The sequence below is a fragment of the Liolophura sinensis genome, chromosome 1 (assembly GCF_032854445.1).
Source record: "Liolophura sinensis isolate JHLJ2023 chromosome 1, CUHK_Ljap_v2, whole genome shotgun sequence".
NCBI lineage: Eukaryota > Metazoa > Mollusca > Polyplacophora > Chitonida > Chitonidae > Liolophura > Liolophura sinensis.
Genome location: NC_088295.1, coordinates 30,707,734 through 30,723,497, shown reverse-complemented (window position 1 = coordinate 30,723,497; position 15,764 = coordinate 30,707,734). Strand labels below are relative to the sequence as shown.

Below are 15,764 nucleotides of genomic sequence, written 5' to 3'. Positions count from 1 at the left end.
ACGGAGATGCCTGTTTGAGGGCTAACTCCTAACAGATGTGCCAACAGTTTGTCCCTTACTGTAACAATGCTTAATGAAGGCCATTCCATCCGTCCAGTTTTGCACTGCCAACCGCATTCCTTGACTTTCTTTATTTCATTATGATTAGCATTGACTTTAGTAGCTCGTAGCCGCTTGTTTCATCTTGTGTCCTGATTGCCTATTGATCAGTCATCTGTACCCCTCGGGGTTTAACACGCGCCCTTCCTCACCCCCTTCCGTGCACGACCCAGGGGCGTCTGTGCATATAAACCTCGCTCTCACTGATGGGGCGTCAGTTGGGTTTTTCGTTGAAGCCCACCGAGCGGATGGTCACACGTGTGTTATATATTTGGACGGCATATTTGTCTACAAATTTAACAAGAATGGATCATTTAAACTTCGCTGAAGCAATGTGTCCGACCAGGTCAAACGCCATCAACAATGTCCCAAAGCGAAAAGCTTGCGAAGATTCACTCGCCGAGCAGGACGACTGTACATCAACCACTGAACCCAGGCAGCACGACGTTGTGGACAAAGCCCAAGTAGGATTTCAACAGGTGACAAAGTGTTCTAAACTGAACCACAACGAACACATCTCGCAGAATGTGGCGCGAGAAAAGATAAATGAACGAGAAAGGCAACGTATGCACGATCTTAACAGCGCCATGGACTCTTTGAGAGAAGTGATACCATTTACCAACGGACCGTCCACTCGACGACTGTCCAAGATCGCCACTCTGCAAATGGCGAGGAATTACATCGTATCCCTGTCACAGGATATTCAGGATCTTAAACGCATTGTTAGTGATTTACAAAAACTCCAGCCCCAAGCGAACAAAGATGGTATTACTCAAAAAGATTATGACGAACTGAGTTTTTGTCCACCTTCAGTAACACGGCTCCATGCTTCCAATTCTGTGTCGCCAATGCTGAATTATCTCCCGTGGGCTTCCAGTGATTCTGCTTTTGGGCTTCTCAGCACTCGCGTGGATCCCTTCAGCAGATATGGAAGTTTACCGACCTTTCCTAGCCCCCTCCAAGGAACTGTACCTCGGGTCACACCCTATCTATGTTACCCTCACAGTCAAGCAAGGGTCCCCATAATTTCATCTTCACCGTTACCTTGCCAGAGACTCGAAACTCACAGACATGAGAAGAAACTCCTTAATCCATGACATCCATTAAAATATATATGTGGAAGAATAGCCATGTATTTACTTCTGTGATATAAAATCATTACCAATGAACAAATTTCACATCATTTCTTGGCATTTTTTTTAATGCTTTTATTTATTACGTCAAATATAGTTAGCAGCTGGGATGAATGCTGAAATCTGAACATGTTACGGTTTTATATGGTTTTACATCACTGATTGTGACCTCTGCAAGGTCGTACAACTATGAAACACTGGGACTGACAAAATATTGTAGGAGTATTTATGAGGATAGCAATAGTATTTCTCATAGCTTCGCTTTCTTACATAGGACATGATTTCTTCGGTACTGTGAACTCAAAACTAGCAATATTCTTGCCATATTCCTACAACGCATGTGCCGCTCTCTTTACCTCACTGCCACCAAAACACTGGTGTCCTTGCTTCCAATTCTGTGTCATCAGCATTTGTCAATAAAATTGTTTCAGCTGTTGGTTAGAATCATACTGTTCACATTTAGATAAAAAGAATACCTGTGTATAAAGTACAATTGGAAACAAAGTTTGAGTTTTTGTGTTTTCCTACCTGAACACCGATGTCCTAGTGACCTCGACGTTGTTGTAGATTTCTGTACAGCTTTTGCTAGTGGTGGTAGTGATGTAAGCGAACGTATCGGGCGTTGCATCCGCTGTAAGGAGTATGTACTCTTGTGCCATGTGAGGCTATCCACACGTACATGAGTAGGGTATTATTGTGGGATAATCCTTTAGCTTGTCTTTGTACAACCTCCACCCACCATGTCACAAGCATTGTGTTTAAATTTCTAACATAGCATTCTCTCCAAAAAATAACTTTAACGGAAAATCGGTTGTCAAAGTTATGCCGAACTGTTTTCTGTAGTACATATGGTAGCAGATATAGCACACATATCCTATTAATTTATAACATAAAACATCGTGTCAGACAAAAGGGATATTATGTAAAATGTGACTCAGACAACAGACTTTGTGTTAAATCTAGCGTTTTTTGGAGAGTACCATGGGATCGGAGAGTTAAAAGGGCCTATATACCATTACAGTCTAAAAGGGGCCTATACACCATTACAGTCTAAAAAGGGCCTGTATATCATTACAGTCTAAAAAGGGCCTATGTATCATTACAATCTTCCACTGGTCCCGGACATTTGTGTCAATAGGACCTATACGTTAAGTAGTGGGCGCTGATGTGCCAGTTAAGGGGATCTTAGACCTACATGGAGATCTGCTTTCCTTCAAATATACTGTACATACACATTTGGCACTCCCTGCGGGTGAAGATTTGCGAATAACGTGGGTAAGTTTGTCAGTTTAATGTAAGAGGTCTATAGTTCAATCCAGGTACTAGTTTTCTTTACCCATGTGTCAAACTGGTGACCACCGTCTTATATCAGCGAAATATATTCCATTATCAACTGTTATATGGTGGGTCTATATAGCAGCATAAGAGAACTTGTATTCTCAGTCCAGGTGTGAAAAAACGTGTAAACATACACAAGAAGTTCTGAAGTAATAAACGATTCACCATTGTGCAGTGATTTTTATAAGTAGGTTGGCTGATATCAGATTGCCAAAATAATCCCATTTGTAAAGCTGATATACACGGGGCTGTATACGCATTTATAAGTGTGACACAACTGAACTGAACGCGTCTTGGCCACATATACACAAGCGTCTGGCTTTGACCTACAAACACCATTAATGTAGTAAGCAAGGACACACGGTTCATAACCGATTGTGTTCTTGGAGTTTTTGGGCCGACATAAAATCACATATACATATATGTATCACCACATATACCATAGCAATAGCATATGTAATAACGCGGTGCAAAAAGTTTTACCTCCCACTGATCATATTTTCACTGACTGTGAATTAAGCTAATAAAGGCGTTAGTTTGTCGGTACACGGTAATGCATGGTGGCTTCTGTTTTTTTTTTTTTGTTTTTTTTTAGCTCTGATGTCAGTTGATTGCATATACAAGAAACACATGTTGTTTGAAGAACAGGACACGTAGTGCTCTTGATAACATAGTTGTGTTGACATTGGTCTGTCTGTAGAATATCTGTTCGTGACTGTAATGTACCGAATAAACTACATAGGCCTACATCAGTGACTTTGTACGTGTGCGTGATAAAACACGCCTCCATTTAGTTTTGTGGATTCCTGATGATCAATTTTCAATCGTGCATGCTTTTGGGTTGTACTACGCTTATAACACTGTTAAAAACTGAATCTGATTCCGCATAAATTCACAAAATAAATACATTTTCAGACACTACACCCACTGTGACCTCCATCTCGTTCGGATAATCGTACATACGAGTCACGCTATTCATGTGAGCGCAGAAAAAAGATCTTAAGAATTTAGTTGATTCAAAAAAAAAAAAATTATTACGAACAATCATTCCGAATTACCGGAAAAACATGGGATTTTACTACTTAATTAAATACTATTTTGGCAGATCTCCCGTTTCAGCCACAGCCCAGTGGTCACGTGACTTCCCCTGGCTTCGACTATGCCGTCTCCGTTTAAAGTGATTGAATCTCGGCCGGACAGGCTAAAAGCATTACAATCAAGTAATATTGGTACACATTTAGTACGTACAGGAATCTAAGGAATCTGATCTTTCTAAATCCGTTGATTTTATCACGATCGAGGCAGTAGTGTGCCCAGAAAAAATAAGGTCGTTAAAGGGAGATAATACCTATGGCAATCGTTATAGTAACACTACACAAGTCTAGTCGTCCATTTGGTTGGTTCATTCCCCTGTCGTCAGATGGCCTCGGACCCCCATTAATTTTCCCTAAGCGACAATGTTAACGTCTAGCGCTGTAGCTCAGTCCCAAACATTCCGTGGCCAATAAGCTTTGGTGCATACCTGGCCCAGCCTGTGAGAAAGAAGCCATAAAAATCTTGACACAGGTTGACCGTCAAAATCTGGACCTTTCCATGCCGGCAGCTGGGAGGCGTGCCTAGCAACGCCAAGGGGACGTCACTCGCAGCCTCATCACTACCTCACACCTTGTGTCCTCTCACCCAGAATTTCAAACTTTCACCAATAAAGCTCATACCTCCTCAAAGCTTAGACAGTTTCCAGCATTTTAATACCAAGCATGCACCTGTGCACCAAAAATGGACGCCTGGGAGCAAAAAAAGACTTTATACCCTAAAATTCACAGAACTACAATCGTAGTTCCGAAAAACGGAAGTTGTAATGGGGGTCTGTGTCCAGATGGCGATCATCGCTTCAGCCTCGTTCGTTCTCTCGAATGATCAAAATGGGTACAGGCGGCTTATGGCCACAGTGGGCGCAGCGTCTAAATATGTATTTATTTTGTGAATTTGTGCTGTTGTCATGGATCGTTTATGGTTCGGCGAGACTCAGAACAGGTTAGTTGATTATGGGGACCACTCGGTTGACATCGATTTACGCTAGGGAAGATTTAATGCGCGTGTGAAGATGCGGCTTACCGTGGATCCAATACATTAGAAACAATTATTCAGCGTTCCATTCCATAACTATGGCCTGGTTGCCTTTGGTGATAACAGGATGAGTAAAGTAGCTGTTTTTTGTGTGTGTTTGTGTTTGTAATTGATCGGAAATGTATAGGTAATCAAAATGTGCAAAACTATGTTATCAGGGTACTTTGATCCTTGCATAAAAGGTCGTTTTATAGATTCACCCGGTGTCTTCTCTATATTCCTAGAATTTGTTATTGTTTACATAAGTAGCTCTTCTGTTGCCAAGGTTGTCACGATTGCACCAAATGTTAATTGGTTGACCGCCGTCAGGTGACTTGATTGGCATGCTTATAAATACTGACTGAGAGGTGTATTTGGCAGATAGAATCAGACTGGCTCCCCATTAACATCTCGGGGTAACAACAGCCAAGGTGCTTAGTTTGTATATGCCATATTGGATTTTACCAGGGATATATACAATACTGTACATGCAGTATTGCATTTACATGTATATGGAATTACATTAGTATGCAATTGTATGTATACACTTTAAACAAGGATACAACTGTGGGTTAACTAAGCTATTCATCTCCTGGTACAACTGCACTTATATCACCTTATGTGAAGATTTGATGTTTCCTTCCATATATATTTGAACTTCAACTGAACTTGTTTGTTGATTTCGTTTATTAACGGCCAGTGGGTCATCGTAGGAATTTGATTGATCAGTTCATTGACCATTAACCCTGAATTGGGTTGGAAATTCCAAAGATGCTTTGCAGCAACCTTTACACTGCTGTGGGTGTCTAGCGGCAGTTTTGTAATCAATAAGGTGGACGACCTTTAAAATTTTAACAATAACCTTGTCCACCTTATTAACTATAAATCAGTCGCTAGGCACCCATAGCAGGAACATTATTTCTTAAATATCCGTTGGGATCATTTACATAGTTTAATTAGAGTGAGTTAGTGGGTGCTTGGGGTTTAACGTCGTACTTTGCAATTTTTCAGTCATATGACGATAGTTTAATTAGATAATCGAATGCACATGTATCAGGTACTAATAGAAATAAAGGTTGATACATCGTTTCCTTTTTTGGGACATCACTTGGACTGCCTCATCACCGTGGCTTCCAAGACTACGAACAACGCACGTGATCTGTGGTGAGTATTGGTCGACCCACGTAACGGCTGAATATCGAAAGTGAAAGTAATTCCATAGGCTGAGCTATTGCAAAACAAGTCCAGGCTAATATGGTCCAATCAGATCGTCATATTCACGGGAAGTTGAACCTGATCTATTGCCAACAGTCTTATGAAATCGCGCATGTGTGTACATTCCTAGCAAAGTCCAATTAGCTCACCTGCGGTGCACCTGCTGATCTATATGCGTGTCCGGATGGACGAATGTCGCAAATATTCAAACTACATATGAGGTAGGTGTTTAATGTACAGGGTTACTGCGCGTCTTATGACTTATGACTACAAGGGGACAGCGTGACCTATATACATGCATATCTGTACGCCTATGCTTGCACTGCTCTATGTAATATAATTTTACTGCTTGTGTTTCTTTTTATGTCAGAGTCACAGTGTAGGCCTGTTCAAAAACAGCTTTTTATTTCGCTTAAAGCCAACAACACACCTGTCGCCGGTTATGTCATGTACAAGCCCGTGCGCGTATTTGGCATAAACGCATAGGTCTACTGGTGTTGAACGGTTGGTAGGACGGAGCTCTGGTAGATGTAGACAGAAAATGACGTGTATCATAGTTTGGAATCAGTTAAACCTTGATATGCAGTTTCATTCCGTCATCTCTTTCTACTGAGGCATTTATTTCATTCTGTACGTATTTCCGTATTTGTTCTTTTCGTGTCTGTGCATGATTAGGCATACTATCGGTGGTGGTGAGGCTCATGTGAACAGCCCATACTCATATCGTTTAAATTCCTACCTGACCGTTATTTGACTGGCGGGTGTTCACCAAGCTACACGAGAAAACAAGTTAAACGGCTCGGAGTTCAAACTCCGGGAGACCTCTGATTGGGTAGATTAAACATGCACTTGCATGACTTTGGTGCTCTGCTGTCCTCATCTATGGTAGGTTTTCTGTCTAATGTTGATTGTAAATAAAAAGAAAACGACAGCTTAGCTATGTACACTTTTAGAGAATTAGCTATATACCGTACACAGTATATCATAATTTTCTTATTAGAACTTATTAAATGTGGTTATAGAACCGAGTGATCATTTTCAATATAAATGGTGGCATTACAGATTTAACACCACTCCTTTGCGGATGTACTCTGGTTAAAGCGCCTCCGTCACACAGGAGCCTCCCAGCTGTTGGTTCAAGCCCAGCGCTGAGTGGCTTCATGTGATGTCGTGCGTGGGAATATCTGTCAGCAGAGTTTCTGTCGCATGAGTGAAATATTCTTGAGTATACGGCGTAAATCACCAATCATTTTAATAAATGAAGTAATCACAATTGTCAAAACTGAACTTTACAACTTCTAAGCAATGCGATCATCAGCTGTGTTCTACCCTGGTCATGGTGTCTGGGCCATTTAGACAGAGTTGGTTCCTAATATCTAAACCAACTCGCCTGATAAGTTGTCCCCGATAGGCGACTTAATAGATTATGATCGTTTAAATCGCTCGATCAAATCCAGCTCTTAATTTGAGAGACGGAGAGAGTTTTGGCATGCATTTGTCCCGTATCTCGGTCGTTTTGGGGCTCTTCACGATTTCTTTGACGAATATAACCATGACCGTCGTCAGAGAGATGAAATATTCTGAGTACAGTGAAAAAGACCAGTGAAATAGATTTAAAAAAAAATACGATACAAAGCAGTAAACATAGTCTATACTGGTATGTATAAAGCGTGCATCCACTGTCGGACCAAGTGGTGCGTAGAAATTCCGGAATACTAATGTTACATAGCCGTCTGTTGGCCTTTTTAAAGAAAGATTCCACGAGTGAAGACCACTGAATAGTGTAAACTTGCTGTCTTTCTTCTTATTGGTTCTGTTGGTCATGTATCATTCAAACACCTACTGAGTAATTGTATATGACTGACATCATGCTCTGCTAAAGGCAATGCTCTCGACATCAGGCAAATAGCAGTGAGACATATAAACACCCACATAGTAAATGTCACAGGTATCACATGAATATATGCTTATATCACAGCGTAAATAAAGGTAACGTAAGCCAGAATAAAGGCCGCGGTAAAAAAAAAGACCTGTTTTGTGCACAAGAGGCTGCTATACCAAATTTATTTCTCACGAAGGATATATTCTTGAGAAATAACAGCTGGTCTTCGGTTACACGACGCCGTCTTTCATGCAGCACCTGATTCTGAAACACTTGACTGCAACACCTGATGAAACACCTGATTGCAATCTGGTCAGGATTAAATGCCATTGCAGAAGTACCACTGATGGTAGGTCTCCAGCACTTTATGCCACGACTAAATAATTTATCTGACAGGATTCATCGAAAATAGGAAGCGACACGCCCTAAGAAGATGGATGCACGAAGCAGTTTTAAGGAGCACATGACTAATATAGTAGAGGTTCTTCAGCATAGTAAATGTTCATGATGTAGTTTTGTGACAGCTTTGTCAATCCGGCCGATAACATTACTACAATACAGTATTTGCAATGTGACTTCCGCTTGTTTGAGATAGGCCTGTGTATTCAAAACCTTAAATGTTACCACGTATATTACCAGTTGCACTGGGAAGTTTATTTATTTATGTCAGTAGCGACAAATTTGAGCTGTAATCGACAAGGAACAGGGAAGTACACATCATACATCATAATGATGTATGGCAGTGGGGAATAACCAAGACCCATAAAGTTTTCATGTGTTGCCCGTAAATGTTCCTAGACAGGGAAGACGTGAACAGGGAAGACATGAACAGCTCAAGGAGAAATGTTAAACAAAAAAGTTAACTATGTCACTGTCACGATACTATTACTTGGCAACAGACATATAGAGAATCAGGCGTGGAGCAAACATGCTCTTGCATTATTATGGTTACGGAAAGTCAATCACGAAACGTCAGTATCTCGACTTAAGTCAGGTTCACTAGACTTAAGTGAGGTTCACGTATGTTGGGCAGACAAGACAATAAATCTAGACCTATGTGAGGAAGGCTCGACAATGTGATGAAGATTATAGGCATTGTTTAATGGTATGTGAGGAAGGCTTAACAATAACCACTTATGTAACGAAGACCAGGCAACATCTTGCAGACATACTGAAAAACTGGACCACTTCAAACAGACAATAGACCTTCCTGTATGACGACACTTAGATCGTGATACATAATTCATCGCTCATCCAGTGCAAGAGAGTAGATTCGTCACATTATCTTGTCAGTCTTCGATATTCTGTATAATACCGTTTTGAGTAAGCTTATGAAATGAGTACGAGGGCATTTCTTTAACGAAAAAAATTACTGTGAATAGCTAGAATTGTCCTTGTAAATGCGCATGGATCTACATGCAGATATCGACATAATTGTAACACGGCCTTCTCAGGTATTAACGGAAAGTTAGATTAACGTATGGCTCTCTTCGCTACTTCTTCTGCTTACAAACAATCTGAACCTAAATTCAGTTGTTCAGCAGATTTATCACGATTGGACAGTGGACAAAGATTATTGAGAAAAGAAAGAAGATTAATGGGACCAGAATACCTGTCATCTGCATTAATCCTGTATATTCTTTTCTCACTAATCCTGCCTATTCTGTTCTCACTAATCCTGCCTATTCCATTCTCACTTAATCTGCCTGTTCTCTTCTCACTAGCCCTGCCTTTTCTCTTCGTACTTATCCTGCCTGTTCTTTCCTCACTAATCCTGCCTATTCTCTTCTCACTAATCCTGCCTATTCTCTTCTCACATCTCTTATTCTCGTCTGTCTAATCATGGCTATTCTCTCCTCAGTAATCCTGCCTATTCTCTTCTCACTTTAATCCAGACTACTCTCTTCTATCCAATCCTGCCAGCTTTCCTCTTCACAAATCCTATTTATTCTCTTCTCATCAATCCTGGGTGTTTTGACATAATTAATCATGTATGGTTCTTTTAATTAATCCTATATGGTTCTTTCCATTAATCCTGTAGTTCTTCTGATCTCTTTAATTTCGGTTATTCTGATTTCATTAATACTGGCGTTTCTGATGTTCCCACGTGCGCTGAGTGCACTGTTCTCTTTGAATCGTGAATTCAAGCTCGATTCGGTTCGGGCAGTCATTTATTGGGTCTTGTCTCGTTGGTTCTATCAACGCTTTAATCAGGGTTTCTTTAATTATGAATTCTATGTCCCTGTTTGTGTCAAGCTAAAGGCAAGGCTCATTAAACAGGGTTGCCTTAGTTATGAATTCAATGTATATGATCGTGTCAAGTTAAACGTTTATTAAACAGGGTTTCCTTAGTCACGAATATTATGTCAAACTAAGGGGTTTTTTGAGTCGGCAGCCTTGCTACTTGATGTTCTCATAGCTCTCAGCGAAAAGCCTTCTCACCAACATCGCTTGGTAAAGCACAGTGAAATGTTGCGATAATGTGAATGTTACCCACACACCGTTGTAATATGATCGAGGCCGTGGTAAAGGCGACGTTTAACTTCGTGCAACCAAAGAAAAGACGCCTATGACGGGCTGATGGGTTATAACCCAGCTGCCTTCCACACAGTCACGTACAAATGGCGTCGCTCTTTACCGAGGCAGTAATTTCATTACCGGCTCTTATCACTCAGCTCAGTTGACACTAATACTTCGCTTGGCGCCATGGCATAAATCACGCAACTGTGCGGAGAATTTTTCATATTAAATGTGTTTCTCTTTCGATTTCCTACCTAGTCGAATGTTTTGACTTGGCTGTAAACTAACAGACGGTATGAAGAGCCGATTTAAGTTTGTAGGGCTCCGTTTCCTGCTTATACATGTCAACACTTGTATTTCTGTGGACTATGTCATTAAGCCAACGCCTCGGCAAACGTCTTTTCTTAAGGGTGCATGGATACATACCCATTACACCAGTCATACATATTCGAAGCAAATTAACACGCCCTTTGTGCGATGGAACGATTTACTCTTGTATGGTTGACGTGGACAGTAATCTAAGAACCGTAACCAAAGCAGGAAACAGTGGATGTATTCATCTTTCAAATTGCCACGCAACGGCAACTTACGTCAGTAGTACATGTCTAGGATACATTTATGTTGTACGATTCTTATACTAGTACTTCTCAAATGGAGTCATTTGTTGACATCGACAAGATCTGACAATACGAGCCATATAAATACATTACAAGACAGGCATCAAATGCGAAACGTTCACACGGGAGCGCTAACGAAACTTTTGCAGTAAATAGGTAGAGAAGAAGAGAAAATGTCCTGAGCCTTGAACACTAAGGCACTTCGATGACTGATACCTTATCTGTCCCACTCTGTGCTTCGAGCGTCTTGTACAAACTTGAGAAACTGCGACGCTATGGTTCAGTTCGATGGGACAAACATTGTTATGAAATTGAGAGGGAAATTGCGGCGCTCATGCGCAGGGTGGAGACACTCGGTAGATATAGGACAATGTCTGCTCTGCGAGCTAAGCCAATATACATGTATACAGAGTTGGTTATTGATATCAATATCTTGGGCATTTTCTCTTCGCGAATTTTAGCTTAAGTCTATAATTTAGAGCTTCAGGGCCTAGTTTCTCAAAGATGTCGCACATGTACGATAATCGCACATATAGAACAATGTTACGGTAATAGTGACGTACAAAATATCATACGACAAATGTACGATAAAAAAATGTAGTACGCCGCTTTGTAAAACTGGTCCCAGTGGAAGGCTCAGTTTATGACCCTTCATGTTAAAAATTGTGCAGGACTTGTTTTCGCACGACTCTTGAGGTTTTCACATTTTTAATCCCTTAAATGTTACAAAAACATTTAATTGAGGTTGATGTTCACATAATGCAAAATTGGCTTAGTTCTTTGGTGCTACGATTTCATTGCCAGTGAAGGTAGACCTACATATATAACGTGTCATCTTAGATGAATAAAACATGTGAAGCATGGTAGGCCTACTTTCTCTGTTTACAGTCAGAAAAGCTATCATGGCAATATTACCTTCCGGCTACAGACCTTATACGCCCAAATCAGCAGTTCTGGGTAATTTTGAAGTCAGTGATAACCTGAATCTGTCGGAGTTTGGCAGACATTACGTAGGCAAGGCTCCGAAGTACCCTCACTACAGTGACCCCAATGTGCGTTACCAATCCTTCACAGACTGGCCCAAGGATAAAGGCCAAAATCCATTTGTCCTTTCTATGGCCGGATTTTTTTACACAGGTAAGTCATGTTTGATGAAGATTTTTTCCTGCCGAAACTATAGCCATTATTCTTAAGCATCAGCATGATACAATGGAACAGTATACAGTTCCTTTCCACTTTGATACGTTTTCGAAATTCTACTACCTTTCCATAAAAATCTTCTCATTTAACACCCGTTTATTCCTTGCTGTAATTTTGATTTCAACGCCCTTGTAGCGTGACCATCATCATATGGTCAGTGGCATTGGTCATACGGGTACAGTCGTGGAAAAAATTCCTCTACTCTCGTTATAAAATAGGCTATGTGTGTCATCTGTCATTGTGCCGTACTGCTTATTCTTGAAGGTGTAGAGGATTGCACTCGGTGTTTCCACTGTGGTCTCGGGCTGAAGAATTGGCTACCACCAGACAAGCCGTTTGTTGAGCATGCTCGCTGGTCCCAGGACTGCGCGTTCCTGCGTCGGAGGAAAGGGAATGAGTTTGTGGACAACGTAAGGCAAAACTTTCCACGGGAATTCCCGCATGTAAGTATCACGCGACTGAAAATAAAACTTTAAAAATTCAAACATTTTGCTTTCTCTTTTTGATTAATATCAGTGGGATTACTCGTATGGTTCTCAACACTACAGGTAGGCTACTCTGTCATTCACATTAAGGGAAACTACTCTGTGGTTCAAGACAAGGGAGATTACTCTGTGGTTCACAATAAAGGGTCATTACTCTTGGGGTGGCAAATCTCTATCATTTGCTCAAATCATGTTTTTTATTGCAATGTATATTTCAGGAAACTGAGGCGGATTCTGTGCCAGCCTCGACAACTGGTAAGACTGAGAATCCAACAAACAATGGGATAATAATATAATATTAGACAATATCTAGTCTTACATGTAATAATATTCTTTATGTAAATGAAAACAGTGACATTTTTCCAGTCAAACTGATTTCTTTCTTTTTTTCAACAACCACCTTTAACCCATTTTTTAATTAGCAAATACTTTACACATAAACAATGTTTAGCCAAATACTAAAATCCAGGTCAACACCCTTTCAAATCCTCAATTAGGAAAACCTAAATGCTTCGTCTTTTTTCCCCAGACTATAGCGACATTGTCAAACGAGTGGTGGAGATGCCATGTGGTGTTAGCATCAAAGAGATGTTCTCTCAGAGTATTGCTGTGGCTGCGGTAACTAAGGTCCTCAGTCTCCATGGTACGTCCTCTGGGAACTCTGTTCATGTGAAAGTACGAGAAAGTGCACTACGAGAAAGTACGATAGTTGGTCTTATTTCTGTGGTGTTTGGAAGGGGAAGGCTTGTAGTGGTTAACGTGCTAGTTCAACACAATGACCCAAAAGCCTCTCACCAAATCGGTCGATGAGAGTTCAAGTCCAGCTTATGCTGGATTCGCCTCTGGCCTCAAATGTGAAGGTTATTTAGCAACCTGCGGATGGTCGTGGGTTTATCCCGGGCTCTGCCCGGTTTTGCCCACCATAATGCTGGCGGCCGTCGTATAAGTGAAATATTCTTGAGTATATTGTTTCAGTTGACAGAAATTTTCAATGCTTGTGGCTTTGTATGAGTTGATTTCTCTCTCAGGCCGTGGGTTGGATGACTGACTTTCTCGCATAAGCTCGATATCCATCCAGAGGGGTTCGCTCAATGTGTGCGGTACGTTGTTTGTGAAGACTGCAGGCTAAATAATCCTGGATGTAACAACAGACCATTCCACCACCATGATTATCCAGACCATTTAACGTGATCTACAAAGATGAAATCAGTTGGAACGTTAGATGTTCATCTGTGGGACAAATCTATGAGAAATGTGAAGAAAGTCTGTCTAGTTAAACGAATAAATGTTTGTGGAGGCAATACAAATCAACACGCATGTTTTAATATTGTCATTAAGCATCGAACAAGCTGAATAGACGTCAAATCGCCCATTTTGGGAGATATTTCCTTTCGAGTAAATAAGATATATGTCCACTACAATTTAGAAATTTTTCAACTGTATTAAATCGAAAACCGTCTTGGACTAGGTTACAGAAACTATCCGCTATCGTAAAGTGTAAGTTGTAACCTCCATGTTTACCCATATGAAAGGCAAGATATATATGATGTAGTTACTGTTTACGTGTTGAGACGTTGATGTATACATGTACTGTTCAGTTGTTCCATTTCATTTCTTCCCTCTGGATTGACAAAGAACTATATATGTGTGTTTTCAGATTGGGAAGAGAGCGCAGTGACGATTGGGGAATTGGCAAACATCGCTGTAGAGCTACAGGAAGCTCAAGGCAAGGGCGAACGGGTTCTCCCAAGCACTTCCGGTATGCCGATGTACAGTCTTATAGATAGTGCCAGATTTGTAAATTCTGTTGTTAATCCTCTCAACGTGATTTTAGAACCTCCGAGTTGGACTTCCGTTTTGTGATTATCGTGTCAATTGGTTGTGCTTTTGGGGCTTTTAGCTGATTTAATTTTAGTTGATGAGTCCCAGTAGATTACTGTTTCAAGGCAGCTTTTACCCTCAGACGGTAGATACAACTCATAATTGAAATATTTCAGAGCTGGCTTGTGTTGAAAGATAAAGTGCCAAAAAGTTGACCTACCGGCAGACAACCGACAGGTACAGCTGCTTAGTGGCATTTATAATGAATGTATCATAGATTATGCCATGTCACGCTTTTATAAGTAATTATATGTATAAACCTGTGTATATGATCTCAGTTCTAATATTGAACCACTTTGTACATGTGCTTAATTTTTTGCTAAACAACAGAAATGAAGGTTATTCGAGGGATATAGCAATGTCTCTGGCCTTCATAGAAGCTGTACCTTAGTCCTCGTATATCATGTAATAAAATAATAGATTAAATCGTACTTCGGAAGGTCTTCCAGACACTGCGGATGGTTGTGGGTTTCCCCCGGTTTCCTCCCATCATAAGACTTGCCATTCTCGTATAAGTGCAATTTTCTTGATTACTACGTAAAACGTCAGTCAGATAGGTACGTAAATAAAAGACTAAATATTGTGTTACTTGAGTATTACCGGTTCGCGTAGACTTCGAGCATATGGAAACTCGGAAGGTATTGTTCTCAGGCGAGGGTCGAAGCCTGTTGTATAAGTTTGTTTCTCTGGCGTTTTTGTAGCCGCGGAGTGTGTTGAATACGAGAAGCCCCCATCTGTTGAAAAGGCTGTAAACGGTAGGTAAAGTTTCACTTCACGGCTTTGTGGTTATCGAGTATCCTATTAAATATGAAACTTTTTTGAAATGCGTGTGTAATTCTCAGAGGAAGAGTTTATACCAATTTCATATGCATGTAGCATATGAATGCATTTAGGATTAACTGCATAAAAAGTCTTGCCGAAGTGTTCGTGTTATTTTCAAAAGTATTTTTTTATGTTTTTAGAAAAGACATCTTTATTAGCGGAAAACCATCGTCTGAAGGAGCAGATGATCTGTAAAGTTTGTCAGTCCAATGCTGTGTCATCTGTGTTTCTCCCATGTGGCCATCTTGCCACGTGCTCCAATTGCGCAGCCTCGGTTTCAGTTTGTATGTTGTGCCACAAAAAGGTTGCCACAGCTATCAAAGTGTATATTTGAATGTCAGCGTGTGAAATACACCGGCCTTGATAAGGGCTCTGAAGCAGCCATTACTATTTTACGTTATTGCTTTAATATAGTGAAATGCTTATTGCCAATATATTGTAAATCATTATTTTCAACAACTGTTAA

At 40.6% G+C, this 15,764-nt stretch overlaps 2 protein-coding genes across 8 annotated transcripts; both read left to right on the top strand.

Annotated features, from left to right (window-relative positions):
* Positions 1-404: 404 nt before the first annotated feature.
* On the top strand, positions 405-1,196 carry LOC135476617 (neurogenic differentiation factor 1-like). Its single transcript, XM_064756741.1, has one exon. It carries the CDS (start codon positions 405-407, stop codon positions 1,194-1,196), a length of 792 nt encoding a protein of 263 aa, XP_064612811.1.
* A 1,179-nt stretch (positions 1,197-2,375) lies between these two features.
* LOC135461407 (death-associated inhibitor of apoptosis 1-like) lies at positions 2,376-15,643 on the top strand. 7 transcript variants are annotated; one of them, XM_064738487.1, is made up of 8 exons: positions 2,376-2,507; positions 11,799-12,047; positions 12,375-12,553; positions 12,814-12,850; positions 13,125-13,238; positions 14,253-14,354; positions 15,178-15,231; positions 15,439-15,643. In XM_064738487.1, the coding sequence occupies exons 2-8, from the start codon at positions 11,813-11,815 to the stop codon at positions 15,630-15,632; spliced, it is 915 nt and encodes a 304-aa protein (XP_064594557.1). In that variant the 5' UTR covers positions 2,376-2,507; positions 11,799-11,812; the 3' UTR covers positions 15,633-15,643. The 7 variants fall into 7 exon arrangements, with proteins under 7 accessions (XP_064594557.1, XP_064594552.1, XP_064594554.1 ...); XM_064738482.1 differs by lacking the exon at positions 2,376-2,507 and adding an exon at positions 4,490-4,604; XM_064738486.1 differs by lacking the exon at positions 2,376-2,507 and adding an exon at positions 5,975-6,112.
* The last annotated feature ends 121 nt before the right edge of the window (positions 15,644-15,764 follow it).

Excerpts from the sequence above, each read along its gene's own strand:
- LOC135476617 (XM_064756741.1), top strand. The coding sequence starts at position 405 with ATGGATCATTTAAACTTCGCTGAAGCAATGTGTCCGACCAGGTCAAAC.
- LOC135461407 (XM_064738482.1), top strand. The coding sequence starts at position 4,493 with ATGGGTACAGGCGGCTTATGGCCACAGTGGGCGCAGCGTCTAAATATG. Across the intron at positions 12,048-12,374 it reads GGCCGGATTTTTTTACACAG|GTGTAGAGGATTGCACTCGG; the intron begins GTAAGTCATGTT and ends TTATTCTTGAAG. Across the intron at positions 14,355-15,177 it reads GGTTCTCCCAAGCACTTCCG|CCGCGGAGTGTGTTGAATAC; the intron begins GTATGCCGATGT and ends GCGTTTTTGTAG.